Here is a 19,743-nt window from a genome sequence, read left to right as displayed (position 1 = left end):
ACAGCTCTACCGTGCTCCAGACTGCTTAAGATTTTCATCAACAGCAGACGACCCACAACTGACCATTTTGACCAGCTCATTATGACTACTTTCGACCTACCAGAGACATTTGATGACCTCCCCAACAAGCGCCAATACTGGCCTGCTCCGAAAGGCTCGCCCGAAGAGGGCCTAGGCATGCTCCGTATCCTGACCCCGGACATCGTTGCCAATGCAGCCCGCCAAATCCAAACGGGCGAGCGGGTATGTCTGAACTGGGATATTGAGAACTTGAATCCTCCAGGTGGGCTACCCTCATGCAGATGAGCCTGTTCTCAACTCACAAAAGGGCAAGGTTTCAAACGCAAGCCCTTTGAGCACAGGATAAAATGGGTCGCAGAAGGCGTGGCTTTTGATGACGAATATCACTTCAATCCACAGCAGTCATCTCAATGGGACGGCCTCCGTCACCACAATGGGCCCGCACCAACGGCCGAAGATCCCAACTGCCGACTTTTCTACGGAGGAACGAGCGCAGAAGAAATTCAAGACCCTAAGAATCCCCGTATCGGAATGGGGTACTGGGCGAAGAAGGGCATTGCAGGACGCGGCGTCCTTATCGATTTCGTCTCGTGGGCTGAAAAGAAGGGAATCCCCGTCAATGCCTTAACACAGCAGGAGGTTTCACTAGACACTGTGCACGAGATTGCGCGAGAGTGCAAGGTTGAATTCCAACACGGCGACATCTTCTTCCTCAGAGTCGGTCTGCCGCAAACATGGGCGGCCATGAACGATGAGCAGAAACAAGCGTACAGCAAGCAGGCGACCCCAAAACATGCCGGGATCGAGCAAAGTGAGCGTGTGCTACGGTTCTTTTGGGACAACCACTTTGCGGCGGTTGCGTCAGACGCGGTCAGTTTCGAGGTGTACCCACCACTTAACCCGGACTTTGATCTGCATCATCATCTACTTGCGGGGTGGGGAGTACCTATCGGCGAGATGTTTGATTTGGATGGGTTGGCGGAGATGTGTATACAACATGGTCGCTGGACGTTTTTCGTCTCGAGTAGCCCTTTGAACTGTGCGAATGGGGTCTCGAGTCCCCCGAACACTATGGCTATTTTTTGATCAGTCAAACTTATGTGCCGACGGGGTATATGAGGATGTCGGCCTTTATTCATCGTATACTTCCAGTCCTAAGCGACTCCACGTGACTACAGGCTTATTTAGAAGCCTCGGTTCGCAATCCCAACATTATTTTTATTGGGGTATTCTATAGAACTATTACTCGACAGCTCGACGTCGATCAATTCTTTACACTGGCAGAACGTCGCTCCCTTCCGTTTGCACATGCCACATCGTATTTGTGACTAGCGCTCCGCCTAGAAGTCCGAAGCGCGTCAGCAGCGCTTATCTTGCCCTACTTAATACATCTGACAACTCTCTGCTTCTTCCTCTTCTCCTCTTTTCTCTTTCCAGATGATGGACGAAATGGCGCGCCATCTGAGTCTCGAGAATATTCGCGCGGCTCTCTCAGTACTCGTATCCTGGCGGACCCTGGCCCTCCTCCTAGCGATCCTCAATCTCAAGAACCTCCCCTTCGTCTGGCACGTAAGTCGCTCGCGCTCATCATTCAGATAAAGCCAGCCAGAACATAACGCAGATATCTTCATCTTAGGTCCGCCTAGCCCGACACTTCCTCTCAAACATCCGCTGGCGCCCCGACTACCCATTCTTTCCCAAAAACAAAGCCCTGACAACCTCAACCGGAAAACCTACGCATCCTATCTTCGTCCCTTACGCGATAACTACCACAACATCTCTTCTCGAAACAGATTACAACTTGCACAAGTCTAACAGCACCTACTTTTCTGATCTCGATGTCTCCCGCACTGCCCTCGTAACCCGCCTCTACAGCCCCGGTGTCGGATTAACAAGCAAAGAGCTCGATATTGAACTTGCGGAAAAGGCGCGCGCGGAGGGCAAGACCCCACCGCCACGGAAGAATATGTACATCGCTCTGGGGTCCGTCTTTTGCTCCTTCAAGCGCGAGATCAAGCCCTACACGAAGTATGAAGTCGAGTCTCGCGTTCTGGGCTGGGACAAGAAGTGGATGTATATCTTAAGTTTCTTTGTTAAGCCAGCAGCGAAGAACGGCGGGAAGAGGATGCTTTATGCGACGGCTATCAGCAAGTATGTCGTTAAGAAGGGACGGCTCACGATTCCGCCGGAGAGGGTGTTGCGTAAGAGCGGGTTCCTGCCGGAGCGGCCGAAGGGTCTACCAATGCCGGGTGACTCCTTGGAATCTACTGCTGCATCTGGCACTGGAACACCGTCTGGAATTACAGCGACTGCCAGTGGTGTGGATGGGTCACTGGTTCGTGAGGTGCTGAAGTTGGAAGACGGTGATATTCCGGAGAACGGAAAACTAGAGGCGGAGAAGAAGGCCAACGCAGAATCTTGGGATGGTGATGAGTGGACTTGGGAGCGCATCGAGGAGGAGAGGGTACGTGGAATGGCCGTTTTGGAGGGATTCTGTGGTTTGGATGAGAGATTGGCGGGGGAGTGGGATGAGTAGCCTTCTCTTTTTGCTTACACTTCTCAGCATATAGAAATAGAGCACATTACTGTACATAGACTAATATATAATGCTATATGGACCAAAGTGTGTACTAGGAAGGTGTGTAGAACAATCAGATAGTGGATACCCCGTGATATGACCTCGGGTCCGCGTGTACCTGCCTGATACAGATTGAACCGAAGCTTTATCGTTTATCACTAATAAAGATCTCCAACCAGACCTCTTCTCTGCTTGATACACGCACAATCTATCACAATCATTCTTCTCGAGACAGACCGACCTCTGACCATATCCTTTCTCTACAGCTCGAAGTGGAACTATCAACCAATACTTTGTATATTCTGCTTTGTATCTACTCCTGCCATCCACTTCCACGAACCAGCCCTTCAGAGTACTATACATAAGGTACTGCATTTCCGCCGTCGTATCCCTCCACGAGACCATATACTGACGCTTGACAGTCTAAAACGAAGAAACTCAGAGAAATATGCCAATCGAGGTGCACCCACTCACGACAGCCGAGATCCCCGGCGCAATCGAGGTGATCCAGCAGGCTTTTGCAGATGATCCCTATTTTCAGTGGGTATTTGATAAGCAGAATGTATGTATCTTATGGTCACCTCCCCTCTTGTCTTTTCTCTACATAGGCCTGGCTTGTTGCTCTCGTTATACGCCAGTGTATATATTGAATGGTGCATGCTTATATCATCAGTTCCTTGTATATAACCTGGAAACGCGAATTGTGAGAAGGAGGGGGAAAGCTAACATAGAAAACAGTTCAACAAAGTTCGCAACTACGGCTCATTAGAAGCACGGTGTCTCTGGGGAATCAATAACGCCATTTTCCATGTTGCCGTGGACACAGGTGCAGAACTAGATTCCGCTGCAGGAGACAAGAGAATCGTAGGCGTGTCATGCTGGCTTGCACCCCATCCCCTATCAAAACCAGAATCATGGTACAGCTGGTCCCAATCCTGGCTCCTCTGGTTCCGGCAGGGGCTAAATAATCTCCGACACGGTGGACGGGGCGGGCTCAATATCCGTCGATACTACCTCTGGAAAGAGCGGCAAGCTGAATGCCAGAAAGCTATATGGGACGATGAACGGGGGTACTATTTCTGCAATATTGTTGCCGTCAGGCCCGATGCGCAGGGGAGGGGCGTGGGAAGAAAGCTCTTCGAGGAAGTTACTAAAATTGCGGATAGAGAAGGGATGAAGTGTTATCTAGAAAGCTCAAGACTCGAGCCAAATGTGGGAATTTATCAGCGACTTGGGTTTCAGTTGAGAATGGAGATGGAGTGTCGGGATGGTGATGGAGAGGGAGAGGCCTGTAAAGTAAGTGCTCCTCTTCTCTATACGAGTGCAATGGCTGACTGTTGCAGCTTTATTGTATGGTGCGTGAGCCGAGCAATTCATCATCGTGAGCAGACACGTGCCATGCTGTTAAGCCCTGTTAATAGGATCAAACCTCAGCACCAGCTTGCGTCCCTTCGGCAGGGAGATAAAGTCTGCGAGGTCCTGCTCAATACCCTCATCATCCACAACAGCCGTCGTGTAGTTGGTATAGACTGCTGCCGTTACCAACTTGATTTCTGTATCCTATCAGCACACAACTACCAAGACAAAGAAGACAAGAAACAGTATTAACTGAAAGAAAATATTGGGGAAGTACCCTGCAGCGCAAAATTGCTCCCTAGACACATCCTACCTCCACTCCCAAACGGCCACCAGAGCCGCCGCATATCATGTTTCTTTCCAGACCCAGGATCGAGCCATCGCTGTGGTAGCCACTCCGTTGGCTGCGGATATACCTCCTCAATCCGATGGAGGGTATATGCAGATGAGCTGACAGTGATGCCGCCTGGAATACCATCGAAGCCATCTATTGACGTTCCACCTGGCGTATCTGGAGTTACACGGGGTAGTGGTGATGAGGCGGGGGCATGGAGCCGAAGTGTTTCGCGGACGATCGCATCAAGGAGGGGAAGATTGTCAACCGATGATGGATGTGGGAAACTACCATTTCCACCGCCTGAGGGAAAGGGGTACTTTAGTGAAGGTTGCAGTAGGAGCAGTTCTGCTCGGAGCTCATCTTGCAGGTTTGGACAATGCGAGAGCTCCCACATCATATACGTGAATGTGATCCCCGACGTTTCATGACCGGCTATAAGGTGGTCGAGAAGCTCCGACGCAATAGCGAGGTCGCTGGGACGGGAATCTGGGGACTTCTCCAGACCATGCCGGAGGGCATTGTATACGACCGGTTTGGTGGATATAGCGTCACTACTACTCGACTCAGTTTGCGTTTGTCGACATAAATCCAGACACCATCGTTCAATAAACCCATCAGCCCGCTCGTTGAGGCTCAAATGCTTGAACTTTTCATACTCTTCTAGCCACCTCTGCCAACCCGGCAGATCAAACAAAAAGCTCGTCCCATTCTGCACGCCGAGCAAGTAAGCCGAAGTGAAATCCATGCCAACAGCCTGGAACAGCGGCAGGACATTCACAGTCTCTCCATTTTCCGCGATCCGCTGCAGGATTGGTAGGAGTCGAGTCGATAGAATCACCGCCGAGATCACTCTCATATCCTCGCTTTCCTGTAAATACGACTTTGAATAAACCCGACTAAGCATTCTCTTCTGCCGCGCATGCTCTTTATTACCCAGCATCCCAACCAGATTCTCCGTATGGAAGTTGAGAAACAGGTCTCTGTACAGAGCGTGTTTCTCGAACGCTCCAGTATAGATCACCCGTAGTCCATGGAGAGAGTTGACACTCAGTTCGTTCGGTGATAATCGAACGACAGGCCCATGTTTTGCATGCAGAGCTTGAATCGTGACTGTTTCTAATCCGGCATGCCGGATGGAGTTAATCCAGTAGCTGGACAGCGGGGAGGTGAAGTGCGCATTGGGTATGTTGAGCTTTGAGAGGCGGGAGAGGAAGAGCGGGTGGATGAGATATATAAACAGAAGGAAAGAGACTGTAAGTAGAAAAGAGAGGGTAAAGATGGCTGTGTGCGTGAACATTGTGGAATCAGTCAGTAATTGAACCATGGATCGATCGTGAGGTAGGTGATGTGGAAGTGGTTGCCCAGGTGGTAGTGAGAATGGACTGGGCAGTCAAGGGATGCAACCTTGAACCTTAAATTAGGATCGAGAACTGCGCTGTACAACATGAACTCTCATTATACAGCTTATTTGTCTAAGTTTCAAAGTAGACTAGTCAGACGTTTCCGTCGAAAAAGCAATACTCTGTCCGGATTAAGTATACTGCAACATTAGCTTGACCTATGTAGCATCCGGCATTCTAGCCAAAGATCACTTCGAGATATATAGAGACTTGAACTGCCAATATTCAACCCTTACTACTGCACCTTCCCTTCAAGTGCAGTAACTTCAATTCAATCGCCCACTTCCGCCTCAAGGAATAGCAGACCTACCCTGACCTGTACAGAATGCCCACCGAAGTGGTCTTAACAATAACTGGCTTCCGCAAGCCTGGTCTCGATGAGTCCTCCTTGCACGAGTATTTAACAAACCACCATGCACCCCTTGCGCTACCCTTCCTGCTGAAATACGGTGTTAAGGAGTATAGCCTGGTACTTCTACTTCATATATCCTCCCAAAACTCTTTAAGGGAAGTGGATTATTGACTGGATATGTGCAGATCGACCAATTCTCCACCTTCACACCCCACGTCGAGCAGATGCATATGACCGAGAAGCTAGCGGATTGTGACTACATCGTGCAGTTTGTTATGGATGATATTAGGCAGTTTACAAGACTCTGGGAGGACGAGGAGTTCCGGAAAACTGTTAAGCCGGATCATGTGAACTTTGCGGACGAGAGCAAGTCTGGGTTAGTCCTTCTTTCCTATATTTCAAGGCAAAAGTGTGCTGATGAGTTTGGGGGGTAATAGGATATCGATTGGGTACAGGACGAGATTCATCTCGCCGGAGGAAGGGTTGGGGCAGTTGAAAAATTGAGGACAGGCTCATTTCACTACATTTTGACCATAAAGAATGTTTAATGCTAGAGGGCTGGATCGAGCTGGACAGTTATAGATTGGTTGATACTTCGATGAGATAGATTTATATATAATGCTGAGTAACAAACCGCCTCCCCCCTGCGCCTAATTTTCGAACCTTAATCAATGAAACCTATGCAACCCAGGGAATCACAAAAAGAAACGTGTGGCATAACAAGTGTAGCATAAAGTGTAGCATAACAATAGTGTATGGCAACTCTCCGTGCGCTTTGACGGAAACAGAAATCGTGAATTCGTGACTTCGTGGCGGTTTAAGGTCGTAGTCAAGTGTATATACTCCTTCGGAATCACGCCGTCTGATCTAGACGGATCCATTCTCTCGGAACGTCCATACTGCGGTTGACGCGCGCCCCAGGTGTTAAGGGCACGTCGACTCGTCCTGAGCCTCGCTCATCGTCGACATGTTCTTCGTAGGTGGAGAGACGCGAGAAGTAGTCTTGCAGCACTGCTTCGCGGTCGTTGTCTCCGACTATACTAGTATACTCTGGCGGAGGTGTGATGAGGGGTGGCGGAGGAGGCACCTCGTCAAATGCGGGCGGTGCAAAAGATGGGGCGCGGAGCAGGTGCATCGGCCGAGGCACCTGTTCGGTCACTTGTCCGTCTGACTCGGAAGCTAGATGCGCCGCTGGAGGTCGGGCCAAACCGCCAGAACCACTAGTAAAGCTCCTAGTAACGTGAGCCGGTGGATCATCACGGTCAGAGCTGGACGGAGTGCGAGATCCATTCCGGCGGATTTGCGGAGCGCCCGCACATCCACATTCAAACTGTGGTGCTGGACTTGCAGGCTCCGATCCAGGGTTTGTATACGCCGGTAGGTATATGTTTGCTTGCGTGGCTTTACATGAGAGAAGATGGAAGGGCGAATCAATCGAGATTTCAAAGTGTCGTCGTTTCCCGGGATCACGTTCATCTTGCTTAGACAGACGAAGGACGATCTGAATCCAGTTAGTACCGTATAAATGGTCATATAGAATGCAGACATACCTTGATCCAATGGTTGATCTGGATGTTGTCATACGTTGTGTCAAAATGCAAACGCTGGGACTCATCTCGATTCTTCATTTCGTGGCAGCTCGGAAGTTGAACACTGAATTCCATTTCAGTCGGTCCTACCCCGGATTCACTGTTCAGGTTTCCAAGTAGGTTGGTTCGACCCCGTTCGACAATTTCCTCCCCTCGCGCAGCAGCTGCGCGTTGATCCCATTCGATGCCTCCACCAGCCGTAACGCGCATTGAGCTACCGGGATACGTGCTGGTGCTTGCCTGGTCGGCCCGTTTCTCGAAAAGCAGTACCTTCTTTGCAGGTTGAAATCTGTGTACACTCTTGTCGGCAGTCCAGTGCTGAATGTTTTCCGTCACAAAGACCTTGATCCGGTGGCACTCAACCTTTGCTAGAGGAGTAAGCTTGAAAGCTATCGGAATCTGAGACCCAAGCGGAAAGGATTTCCCCGAAATCACAATATCATAGTGCAGCTGGTCCTCCCAGTTCCGCGAAATGGCAATCGGTTCGACTTGCTCTAGCGAGCCTTCTGCCGGTGTGCGGATGACGGGCACTTCCAGGGTGCCCAGCAGGTTTGGCCGGAAAGCGCCGGAACGCTCCACGATGGCTTCCAGATCATACCTCACAAAGCCGAGTTCCGTCTTGATCGTCTCTGGAAGGGAACCGTCGATTGGGAACTCAAAACTGTACAGATAATCGCCGACTGGAAACAATCGATAGTTGCGCTGAGTTTGGGGCGGACCGGCCGGCGGCGGATCGCCCTTACCAAAACTGCGCGAGTTGCTGGACTGTAATGAGAGGCGTTTTGCCTCTCTGCTGGTCAGACCATTGAGCGATGTTGAGGAGTTGCTGTTACTAAAAACCTCTCGGGTGATCGTAGTCGTGCTATCCTTGTTCCCCGTTACTACACTTAGAGGTTTGGCGTGCTTATAAATGTGGGCGCCGTAGTCATTTTGCATAAGAGCTGTATCGCCGTGATTGAAGTATACGACTCCATGGGTAACTAGGTCTTTCTTATCGTGAAAGTGGATCTTCTTGGGCGGAATTCCTATAGCGTAAGGTCAATAAATGCAAAGACAAGCTGAAACCAACAAAACATACCATCTGGCCAATCGGTCTGCGCCTGTCCTCTGAAACAAATCGAGATTTTCTTGATCTTGACACTTTTTGATATCTTTAAATGCAACTGCCCGCGCAAGATGGCAGACTTCTTTGTAGTAGGGTCATTCTGGTCGTAGCCCTGAAGGAAGAGCACAGGCTCCGTAAGGGCGATTCCAACAGCAATCCCACTTCCCGTCGCAACGATCTTTTCGTTCGGCAACGATGGAAACGACGCGTTGTCAGGAACGCAGCCCGGCGACGGCCCACGAGAGGCTACTACCGACGAGTTCGAGGAAGAATGCGAGCGCATTCTGCCCGGATGAAGAGATGGGGCGGCAAGCATGTTGACATCGTCTGGGGAAAGAATGATCTCAGAGACAGGGCGATGACGACGTGGCCGAGCCATCGGGCGATCCTGCGACGGCGGCGCTGGAGATTGGGCGGTTCCTAGGCGGAGAAAGCGCTTCGCGTTTTCCCGGGGACCCGCCAGCTTTCTGAAGATAGACCCGCGACGAGCGAGACCGGCTTGCTTGGGAAATTGTTGGGTCGCGAAATCGGTATTTTCGACTGTCGCGGTCACAGTAGTTGACCGGCGATGGTGAAGCCTGGAATGCAGCAGGCTCGAAAGCAGAGGGACGGGTTCAGACGTCTCGCAGGGGAATTGACCGGCGACTAGATTTGCGGCGGTGTCTGATCCTGGTAAATCCTGAGGCACATGAGCAGCTGTCATCGTGAAAGACGCCAGTGAAGGATCATTATCTGGGGTATAATGTGACGGAAATAAAGAAAGTATGCAAGGCCTTTGAAATTCTGAGGGGAGGAATAAGAAATATATAAATATGGGACAGGGATAGAAGGGACGGGGACGGGAGTATAAAAGGAAACAAGGGAGAAGAAATAAAGAAGCGACACAGATCAGACTGATTAGAGATCACAAAAAAAAAATAAAAGTAAGGCCGACGACCCTCTTCAGGTTTCAACTTACCGCGTCTGGACTTTGGGATCGATTTTGGTTCTGGAGGTATGGAGCAGTCTCAGGGTCAGGCTTTGCGCCCGAAATTGAGGGATTTGCAGTGCAGCTAGCAGGAGCAGCTTCAAGGCTTCAATTCAATACCTAACAGGGCTCTAGTCTCTTGTATTATTGATTGGAACGCTCTATTGTTGGTACGAATCTTACGCACAACCCCAAGCGAACCTGAGTCGTGCGACCAGTTGGGTTGAGCAGGGTCTTGTGTGTCTTTGCTTTTGGATTGCTCGTCCTTCCTTTCTGGGGATGATGATCGACACGCAAGGAGCTGCAAAGCTCGGTCACGCTGCAGGGCGGTTTTGGTCGAAAAGCCGGTAAGGATGTAACGAGAGAACGCGCAGCCCGTCTTGAAAAAATATTGGGTCAAGACGGAATCGAGAAAAGGTGAAGAGGAGTTGAGAGACCAGAGATAGAGAGTCCGTGATGGTCGATGTTTGTACGGTGTGGTATGGGTGAACGCGGATGCGGATGGCCCAGACACAAGAATGACAGAAGTGAGGCGGTGCGGGAAGAAGACTTTTTTTCTGTTTGGGCCTGCAGATTATTATTATTATTATTATTTGAAGGCATCAGACAGGAAAACAGTTCATGGGCGATGACGCGGAGGCAGAATTGGTCCTTCAAATTGCTTGACTGGCTACTCCGGTGATCCGGTAATGGAGGAAAGAGCTGTGGTTCTGGATATTACAAACTCTCTTTACCACAGCATGACGACTGGGTCTGGTAATGGGATCCGGATCTACCAGTGGCAACAATGGAGTAGGCGTCTATACTCCGTAGGGAACAGTAGTTTGAGCGCTCGCACTTGAGAGATTGACTTTACCTCCAAGTACAGCCTGTATCTACCGCCGCTTTGACTTCTCCAGAGCCGGCCATGTGATGGATAGGATGCCGCAGGACTGATCCGTCTTGAAGATTACCTGAAAAGGCCTGGCCCGGCCTACGGAGAACTCCTCGGGATGACGTCGGATTACCTTGGACACATCGAATTGTTCGCTGAGAACATGGAGTGTTCTAAAAATGATCCAAGACGGGTGCCTCGGCATCTTCAAGATCCTCTTGAATTTGCACTCCAAGAAGCTCAAAAAACGCTGGAGTCGACACCGTCCTCCTGTTCAGAAATAGCCACCCACCATGATCAGCATCGCCGATGTTCAGGGCGCAGCCAAGCCCTTGGGTTCAAGCAAGCCAAGAGCACTCGCCAAAATACTCAATGCGGGGGATCATTGACGGGCCTTTTCACGTCAAGCAACTGAGTGACATCATGAGTTCCCGAGTCGAGAGTCGACACCTGACTCGAAAGTCCACGAGCTGGGCCTCAAGCGGGCTACCTTAGCCTTTAGCGCATCTGTCATCCGTTAGCACCACTGGGCTCCTTTGGGCACAATTCCGGGGTTAGTTGCCTCACTTAGAGTACCTAAGGCAAACCGCCTGCCCTTGTTATAGAACGCGGCTCGGCTCCTAAAATGGCTCAAATTACCTACTCGAGACTAGCTGGAGACGTCGGAGGAAGAACGAGGAAGAACGCCATTGTCTGCAGCAAACACCCGAGATTCGGGGTTTCTTCGGTCTGACCGAGTCCGTCAGTGACTCAGCACCGCTCACCGGCATGGCTATCGGAACTATCTACCCGTATGCAGGAGCATTGTACTCTGAACGGTCACCGTTCGTCCCATGCTTACCGGATACGGGAATTCGGGGGAACCAGGGATTAATTATGAAGAATCGGCCTAGCGCCGCTGATACTTGCAGCCAAGCGGCTTCACATGTGTAAAGCGGAAGGCAGACCTTTGGGAGTACGGAATATATAGCTGGCATTAGTCTGAGCTAGAGGCATGAGTATCGCACAAGTCATTCAGCGTGGCTCTCGAACGCGTGGAGCATATTGAGGCTCGCGTGCCGGACATCGTCTGGCTCCGCTCAGAGCCTCAGATACACGGGCATGCCAACAGAACTCGCCTACTATACCACTCCAGTTCATGTGAACCAGTTATCGTCAAGCTCGTTCAGTTGCATCAACCCATCGCCTCCTAACAAATCCTGGTCGTTGTTGTCGTTTCCGCCCATGTTCTCACTCTCCATGAACAAGTCGTCAAAACTGGACTCCCCTGGTCCCATGATATCTTCTGTATTGCCCCCAAATTGTTCGTTTGCATCGCCAGATTGAGTAGAGAATTTTTGTAATTCGAGATCGAAAGCATCGCCTCCCGTCGGCAAAGCATTATTATCCTGGCCGGGTTCCGTATTTGGCATTTGAGTGTTCACGCTCTCGAGACCAGAATTAGGGTTTGTATCCCCGAAGGTTGTATTGAAGAAGCTTTCATTTGCTGCGTTGTCATTATTATTATTGTTGTTGTTGTTGTTGTTGCCACCGAAATCGAGATTAAGATCGAACTCGTTATGCTCTGGGTTGTTCAACATTGAGTTATATAGCATTTGTTCCGACTCTCCAGCATTCTGACCAGAAAAATCGGGGGCAGTACCGGCGCCGGCGCCATGTGACTCCTCTTCTTTCGCAGGCACATTGGCCGTTCCTGGCTCGTCTCCATTCAGATCTGGTTGCTGCTCAATTTTCACAGTGTCACTGACTGGTTTAGATTCGCTGGGGTTGGGAACTATCTCGCCGGCTGCCGTTTGTTCGGAGACAGACACGGGTTGAGAAGTAACCGTTGCCTTTGCCTCCCCCATGACAACATCATCTGCAGGGCGCTTGGACCGGAGCGCAGCTTTACGCGCCTTGAGGACTTCATAGTCTCTTTCCAGGAATGCCTTGGCGACAAACTGTGCTCAATCAGCTTTGGCAGGCTCCACGACAACTCCTCAAAGAGCGACGTACTATCTGTTCAGATAGATTATCTAACGCAGACTGAAATTGCTCCTGCGCTGCAGGAATGGTTCGTTTCAGTTGCGCCCGAGACTGCAGTGACCCTTTATGTTGGAAAAACCGGCCAGTCTCGATCAACTACATAGGATTAGCAAGAGTTCGCATACGTCGCGATGCTTTGCCAGCTTAAGTGGAAAGGCAGAGTCTGAGCAACTTACGGTCTGATTGACCATTTCCGTCAGCACCTCAAGGGAGTCCGGGTTTGAAAGGACTGAAGAAGTCATGGTGCAATTGGCCGATAGGCCTCGTCGATTGGGCGTTGTTAGATCCCTGAGATGTTGGCCAGACCGCGCGGCAAGACTTTTGTAGCAAAGGCGGAGGATCGTCCGCAACCATAAGAGAAAAAAAAAAAAAGTGGCAAAAGAGCTATGTAAATGTTAAGCGATTGGTGGATATTTAGATACGCTGGAAGTGATACTGGCGCTTCGAGTGCCAGGCGTTTTTGTCAAGATGAAGTAGTGGTTAAGCGCCGGTCTTCTCGAATTTAGACCTGCACTCACACTGCTATGGCGCTAACCGAGCTCGAACTAGCGGCTCCCCCACCGAGGCGGCTCTTGGACCACTAGTTAGACAGGAGAACGAAGCACTGGAGTGGACAGATCGAGGGCCAGAGATACAACTTTTTGGTTCAGAGGAGGGTTGGAAGCCGATCATGGATGTACGGAGAAGTAAAGGTGCGAACAATATACCTGGCTCAGTAGACGCTGTTCTTTATCAGCCTATATCGTAACAGGCCCTAAAACTTTGCCAGCTTCACTACCCCTGTTTTCTTGGAGCTTTCTTCCTACTCTCCTTTCCTTCACTTGCCGCCCGCCGTATTCAAGTTTGCTTATTCTTATACTTACCTTTGAGCGTGCTGTCTGCTTCTAATCTAGTCTAATCGGGGCCTCCACAGCCTCGCTCACATCAGTGGTACCCGTGGGCGGTCCTGGCACCTGGAAGAGCCAGGATTCCACTTAGCGCCTTTCATCCATCACAAAGCTTTCCACCGTCCCCTCGACTTGTCACCGTCTTTTTCCCTTTTCGACATCTGTTTGCTGCTTGATTGTATGATCTAGCGTTTTTTTCTTCTCCTTTGTCACTTGTCGTATCTTCGCTTCTTGTCGTTTTCGAGTCGAGTTTCCTCATCGTTTGTCTCGCTGTCCCCTCTCCTCCATCCCCGCGTCGCTTTTTTCCGCCTTCAACCACCACCATTTCAGTCTCAGCGTAACACCCTGCATCGTCCCGTCACAGGCGATTGCCATATCATCTATCGCCTAGCCAAACGCTGCTATCAACACCTCGCTCGTCTGTTTCTTTCGTCAACTATCGTGAGCTTTTGTACGTCGCAACACCTGAGTTTTCCCCCACAACAATGGCGGATAACGTGTCTGCTTCGACTTCGTCAACCCATGCGCCGCCGCAACCTTCAACTGCTGCCTCGAACCAACAGTACGATGCATCCCAGGGAAATGGTCAAACCAATCCCTCCCACATGCCACCGCCGCCCCGACCTCCCGTGATTATCCCTCAGAACACCAACCCTATCCCGACCGCTATCACCACACCGATGTCTGGGAATATGGTGTCCCCAACTAGCGCTGGCGGATATGTGCGTCGTGCAGCCCCTGAACCAAACAAGAGGGCTCTCTACGTTGGTGGCCTCGACCCGCGGGTCACGGAGGATATATTGAAACAAATCTTTGAAACTACTGGACATGTCATCAGTGTCAAGATCATTCCGGATAAGAACGTGGGTTTCCAGACTTTGAGCGCTCAATTTAGTTACTTTCGTCGGAACATTACTTACTAATGGGAACAGCAGTTCAACAGCAAAGGGGCCAACTACGGTTTCGTTGAGTTCGACGATCCTGGTGCTGCCGAGAGAGCCATGCAGACGCTCAATGGGCGTCGGATCCATCAGTCGGTATGCGCCAACACCCTTCACCTGAGTTATCTCAGGCTGCTTCTAACCCCTCTTACAGGAAATTCGTGTGAACTGGGCGTATCAATCAAACACCGCCAACAAAGAGGACACTTCGAATCACTTCCACATTTTCGTCGGCGATTTGAGCAACGAGGTCAATGACGAGGTCTTGCTGCAGGCGTTCTCTGCCTTTGGCTCAGTGTCTGAGGCTCGTGTGATGTGGGACATGAAGACTGGCCGCTCTCGTGGCTATGGCTTTGTCGCTTTCCGTGAACGCGCAGACGCTGAAAAGGCGTTAACCTCGATGGATGGAGAATGGCTCGGCTCTCGCGCTATCCGCTGCAACTGGGCCAACCAGAAAGGACAACCATCCATTTCCCAGCAACAGGCAATGGCGGCTATGGGCATGACACCGACTACGCCATTTGGCCATCACCACTTCCCTACTCACGGCATTCAGAGCTACGACATGGTTGTCCAGCAAACCCCAGCATGGCAGACCACATGTTATGTTGGGAACCTCACCCCTTACACCACGCAAAATGATATCGTTCCCCTCTTCCAAAACTTTGGCTACGTGATTGAAACCCGTATGCAAGCCGATAGAGGGTTTGCGTTCATCAAGATGGATACCCATGAGAATGCAGCCTCGGCCATCTGCCAGCTGAACGGCTATAATGTCAATGGTCGGCCCCTGAAGTGCAGCGTATGCGTCTCACCAAGCCCAATCTCCGTTTTTGTAGCTAATTATCAATAGTGGGGTAAAGATCGCCCGCCCACCGGTCAGTTCGATAACTTTCCTGGTCAACAGGCCAACTCGCCCTTCGCCTCCAGCCCAGGTCCGTACTTCCCTCAATATGGTGGCCCTGGGGGTCCCATGACTCCTCAAGGTATTTACCGATCCCTCGTACCCCCCTGTCTGTCTCGATCATAACTAAAATTCAGCGATGTTTTTAGGCCCAGCACAAGCTGGAAGGGGTTGGGAGCAGCCGCAGATGGCCCAGCAGGGCTTCGGTCAGGTTCCAGGCAACACCGGTTATGGCCGTGGACAAGCCACACCCAACTCTGGCTGGAACCAGGGAAACAACGCCAATTTTGGAAATGGCTTCGCCGGCGGCTACCAAGCGTAGGTCGTCGTTGGCTCACCGACAATGGTCTGAATTGTTCCCTGCCATACTGTTTGAAGTGGCAGCGTCTTTCTCCCCTTTCTCTTACCCACTCTATTTTTTAAACCACCTTTTAAATCCCTTCGGCTCCTGCCACATCTTGAGTTCTGCCACTCCTGCTTGTGCTTCTTGATGATTCTCAACTGGATCCCCGAGCGCCATATCCCATTCTCGAATTGTCTTGTTTTCTGAAATATGAAATCTGTGTGTTCTCGTGCACCAATACCCCAAGTCCACATTGTTGCCAAATTTCCTCTGCTCTTTCTTTGAACGATACTGCACTACTTCGATCAGAGCTAAGCTTCTTGGGCTTCGGATTCAAGCGTCCTGCGGAATAAACTAAAAGTACTTCCTTCTGTTCCACACATGGCTGAGCCCGTTTTGGACCTTGTATCTGCTTAAATTGTCTTTGATCTGTATCGTATCCTTTTCGTATGTACAAGTGGTCTTGGGAAGGCCGTTTGTTTCTGTCTGATAATGCTTCTTCAATCAGCCTTTTTCTTTGTTTAACTAGCGACTCGAATTTTTCTCTTGTTCCATCTTTACTTATGATAGGCGTTATAGATCTTCCATGTCGTTTATCTTCTAGTCTTAAGTATACCCCGGAAGCTTCAGATTGTTATATAATCAATAACCCAGCTATTACAATCCACTATATCTTCGCGCTGAGTACACAAATCAGGTTAAGTCCTTGCGGTCACATTTAGAGCATCTCCCCGCCGAGATGGGGAAGCCGCGGGGAGGGATCAGTAGTGTGACCGCCTATAGTCCACTCCCCTTTTCTGCCCCTGACCTCTAACATATCGAAGTCCAAACCTCCTTCACGCGCTCATTTCACTTGTCACATATAGATGTGGATGGACTCGCAGACACGTTATTAGGGCCACCTGGTCAATGGAAGATGCAATCGACAGGAAGGCTACGGCACCGTCCTCTGACAATGAAGGCCAGCCCTCCGGGCGAACGCGGTCTGGAAGCGCAAACAGCGGACACAAGCGCAGCTCCTCGGGCTCGTTGCTCTCACGGCTTTCATTTTTACGCATGATGCAGGCTAGCCAGAATCCTTCGGGTCGAGGCCACTCCAGCCTCGAAGCAGACGACGACCGTGATGACCTGGGGTCCGGGTTACGAGGCGGGAGGCCCATCTCTACAGCGCCGCAACATAGGAGGACGCGAAGGAGGAGAGGCTCTTTAAGGAAGACAGCTCTGCTCGGCACGCGGTTTGACTATCGAGATAAGAAGGCCGGTAGACAGGGTGTAGACGTTCGTGGGGAGAATGCCGACCAACACCAGGTTCAATCGCGAGCGCAGCAGCAACAACTTACGCCGCCACCTATACCTACACATACTCGGATGAAATCTTTCGGTGATCCAGCCACGTCGAGTGATGGATTTATACACAGTCAGCCATCGAGCCGGGAGGGACTTGGGGGGAGAAGTACTTCGACTTCGAGCTGGACGCTGATGGACGCACCCCAACGTAGTCGGAAGCTCTCTGCCTCGACACCGCAACATATCCAGTCCATTCGATCCAAGGAGAATAAACTCCGCGATGATGTTACCACTGATGATGAAGACATCGTTCCTTTTCCCTCGAAAAATGCGGGCACTGCCCCTTCCGCGTTTCACAGTTCCTCCAATACTTCCAGCAACAGCGGAGCTGCAGGACTGCACCTTCCGACTCCACCATCTAGCACAGACTCATACTACTCACTTCAACCGGATCAGAAGTACAGGGCTGCTCATCGCGCCAAATCGCCTCTCGCAACGCACGCGGTCGACATTACTGGCAGCCAGGAGGCGATGAGCTGGGATTACTCGGAGACCGAGTGGTGGGGCTGGATAATCTTGATAGTGACCTGGCTGGTCTTTGTCGTGGGGATGGGGAGTTGCTTTGGTGTTTGGAGTTGGGCTTGGGATGTTGGGGAGACTCCTTACGCCCCTCCTGAGTTGGAAGATGACCCAACCCTTCCCATTGTTGGGTACTATCCTGCGCTCATTGTACTAACGGCGGTCATGTCATGGGTATGGGTTATAATTGCATGGGTGGGCATGAAATACTTCAAGCACGCCAACATAACGGGGGATGACACATGACCTAATGAAGAACATTCTTATACTCCGATAAACCTACCTACTGCAATGAACGTGTCGACCTAAATAATAACACCAAAAAGGCTGACTGAACTACTCTAACCCGGGATAGCGACTCCAACACCAGTGACTCCATAAGCCCTGCAAACGCCCAAAATATATACGTAGTTGCCCATCAGTGGGATAGGGCACACTGATTCGTTGCCTTAAGCTGACTTCTCGGCATTCCTCCGTTGGCCTCGGGCTCCAGCCCGGGATCACTAATGCCGATGTCGGGTTTGGGGAGAGTATCTGTGCCCTGCGGCTGAACCGTCGTTCCTGGGGCTGTGCTGACAAGGCCCTTTGAGACGGCATAGCACGAGGAACGATCGTGGTTTGAATCCTCGTTGTAGTATTCGTCTAAAATCGGGTGAAGAAGCACGGTTTGCTTGTGTATCGTGACAATCGAGTTTGCCGGGACAGAGACCCAGTTGTCTAGGATCCGCGTAAGTTAAAAATAATGCAAAGAACAAGGAAAGCAGACGAGTAGGTAACTCACGCCTCTCAAACGTAATCGGCTCACTGGCCACCAGCACTATATCCGCTCCCTTATCATGTCTTTCCATTTTAAAATGCCCCTTCACCTTTCCCTCCTTCCACTTAGTCCCAGACGAGAAATACAGACTTGCCGGCTCATCCGTCTTAGAACTAATATACCGCGTGCAGACAACCGTATGTCCATCTGTAACAGCAAAATTCAACAAGCTCCTCGTCTCCAGCGTTTCAGGCACGTTATGCCGATTTGGAATATCCTTGATGAACTCGTTGATCTTTGCGATCGTCTTCACCATCACTTTTCGTAATAGTGCCTGTCCGAAACCCTCAGGGCCAGGATCACAGCTCGGGTCTGCACCCTCTTTCGCTAAGAGGTCTAAGAACAATGCGAATGCCCACTCGCTATCTGTCCCGCCCTTCACGCCGAGATACCACTTGTCCGCGAGTGAATCGGCAAGGGCACGCTTGATGTAGTGCCATCCGCCGATGCCGCCGTTGTGCATCCACATGAGCGTGTTGTGCTGGAACGGGTGACAGTTTGTGTCGGAGAGGGTGCCTTCTGTTGTTGCGCGGACGTGCGCAAAAATCAAGTTTGAACAGGTCTTTGAGGCAAGCCGTTCCAAGTTTTCGCAGTTCCAGGCTGGCAGGGTTGATGTGAATATGCAGGGCTCTGGACCCAGCTTGGGGTCTGTATAGAAACCTACGCCGAAGCCGTCGCCGTTTACAGGGCGGCGGTTGTCCTATTACTTGGTTAGATAGACTCCCCAAGAAATGAATTGGACAAGTATGAGTGGGACGTGCGAATGACTCTGCTCAATCAGGGCACAGCCTAACAGATGGCGCTGGTAGGCTTACAAGTCTCAAGCGTGAGTCGTAGGACTGTGTCAAGATGGAATGGCTGGGCTCTGTGACTAGCTTGCTGAGACGGATTTCATGTCTGCCCTTATACACCTAGAGAAATGTTAGATTTTGGTTTCTGAAAATGCTAGATTGACTTACTAGAAAGCGACACATAGTCGATCGAGTATACGCAGCTCTGAATATATATTTAAAGGTCTTCACAGTAGCTAGACGTCCGGTTGGTCCAGGAAGAGAGAAGTATTGCAGCTCTTGTTACTATGCAAATCGGCGGTCACAGACGGTGAAGAAGATCAGCTTCGTCACCTGCGGCAAATATTTCTCTAGCCAGGCACAACAACCAAGTCAAACACGTAGCAGAGCAGAGCAAGCCAAATTCCAGAGACAGTATTTAGAACAAAAAATTCCCCCCTGTTTTGCTTTTGTCCGACAACAATCACGTCAGTTTTAATACCACACGTGACTCATTTGTGTCAGTACGGTCGACGAAGCGGCCAATTGCGCAAGGTCACGGGATCTCCGCCTTCCAGATTGCCCGACCCAATCTCAAACCCCGGCGACGA

At 50.7% G+C, this 19,743-nt stretch overlaps 9 protein-coding genes across 9 annotated transcripts, besides 1 other annotated feature; 5 read left to right on the top strand and 4 right to left on the bottom strand.

Annotated features, from left to right (window-relative positions):
• Window positions 1–19,743: part of a sequence feature (contig 1.16 792..451587(-1)) that runs on past both edges of the window.
• Window positions 82–1,157, top strand: ANIA_10146 (uncharacterized protein; the record flags this gene model as incomplete). Its single annotated transcript, XM_050613227.1, has 2 exons — window positions 82–283; window positions 329–1,157. 2 exons carry the CDS (start codon window positions 82–84, stop codon window positions 1,105–1,107), a joined length of 981 nt encoding a protein of 326 aa, XP_050469058.1. The 3' UTR covers window positions 1,108–1,157.
• ANIA_10158 (acyl-CoA thioesterase) lies at window positions 1,459–2,557 on the top strand (the record flags this gene model as incomplete). The annotated part of the gene is made up of 2 exons (XM_653598.2): window positions 1,459–1,590; window positions 1,658–2,557. 2 exons carry the CDS (start codon window positions 1,459–1,461, stop codon window positions 2,555–2,557), a joined length of 1,032 nt encoding a protein of 343 aa, XP_658690.2.
• On the bottom strand, window positions 4,004–5,589 carry ANIA_01087 (protein CYP578B1; the record flags this gene model as incomplete). Its single annotated transcript, XM_050613226.1, has 2 exons — window positions 4,004–4,152; window positions 4,233–5,589. 2 exons carry the CDS (start codon window positions 5,587–5,589, stop codon window positions 4,004–4,006), a joined length of 1,506 nt encoding a protein of 501 aa, XP_050469057.1.
• ANIA_01088 (EthD domain-containing protein) lies at window positions 6,018–7,170 on the top strand (the record flags this gene model as incomplete). Its single annotated transcript, XM_050613225.1, has 3 exons — window positions 6,018–6,161; window positions 6,230–6,420; window positions 6,482–7,170. The coding sequence occupies 3 exons, from the start codon at window positions 6,018–6,020 to the stop codon at window positions 6,546–6,548; spliced, it is 402 nt and encodes a 133-aa protein (XP_050469056.1). The 3' UTR covers window positions 6,549–7,170.
• On the bottom strand, window positions 6,898–9,441 carry ANIA_01089 (protein artB; the record flags this gene model as incomplete). Its single annotated transcript, XM_653601.1, has 3 exons — window positions 6,898–7,545; window positions 7,595–8,658; window positions 8,712–9,441. 3 exons carry the CDS (start codon window positions 9,439–9,441, stop codon window positions 6,898–6,900), a joined length of 2,442 nt encoding a protein of 813 aa, XP_658693.1.
• Window positions 11,716–13,048, bottom strand: ANIA_01090 (uncharacterized protein; the record flags this gene model as incomplete). Its single annotated transcript, XM_653602.2, has 3 exons — window positions 12,781–13,048; window positions 12,575–12,700; window positions 11,716–12,519 (listed from the first exon to the last, which is right to left on the bottom strand). Exons 1-3 carry the CDS (start codon window positions 12,844–12,846, stop codon window positions 11,716–11,718), a joined length of 996 nt encoding a protein of 331 aa, XP_658694.1. The 5' UTR covers window positions 12,847–13,048.
• On the top strand, window positions 13,642–15,999 carry ANIA_10164 (nuclear and cytoplasmic polyadenylated RNA-binding protein pub1). Its single transcript, XM_050613224.1, has 5 exons — window positions 13,642–14,354; window positions 14,427–14,528; window positions 14,587–15,234; window positions 15,286–15,418; window positions 15,486–15,999. The coding sequence occupies exons 1-5, from the start codon at window positions 13,977–13,979 to the stop codon at window positions 15,656–15,658; spliced, it is 1,434 nt and encodes a 477-aa protein (XP_050469055.1). The 5' UTR covers window positions 13,642–13,976; the 3' UTR covers window positions 15,659–15,999.
• ANIA_10157 (PIG-Y family protein) lies at window positions 16,522–17,791 on the top strand (the record flags this gene model as incomplete). Its single annotated transcript, XM_050613223.1, has 1 exon — window positions 16,522–17,791. Exon 1 carries the CDS (start codon window positions 16,589–16,591, stop codon window positions 17,789–17,791), a length of 1,203 nt encoding a protein of 400 aa, XP_050469054.1. The 5' UTR covers window positions 16,522–16,588.
• On the bottom strand, window positions 17,825–19,423 carry ANIA_01092 (glutamine amidotransferase subunit DUG3). Its single transcript, XM_653604.2, has 4 exons — window positions 19,322–19,423; window positions 19,178–19,273; window positions 18,327–19,062; window positions 17,825–18,262 (listed from the first exon to the last, which is right to left on the bottom strand). The coding sequence occupies exons 1-4, from the start codon at window positions 19,334–19,336 to the stop codon at window positions 17,964–17,966; spliced, it is 1,146 nt and encodes a 381-aa protein (XP_658696.1). The 5' UTR covers window positions 19,337–19,423; the 3' UTR covers window positions 17,825–17,963.

Source organism: Aspergillus nidulans, chromosome VIII (genome assembly GCF_000011425.1).
Source record: "Aspergillus nidulans FGSC A4 chromosome VIII".
In the NCBI taxonomy this organism is placed as follows: domain Eukaryota; kingdom Fungi; phylum Ascomycota; class Eurotiomycetes; order Eurotiales; family Aspergillaceae; genus Aspergillus; species Aspergillus nidulans.
The sequence above is the reverse complement of the archived record's forward strand: the minus strand, read 5'-3'. Positions and strand labels throughout refer to the sequence as shown.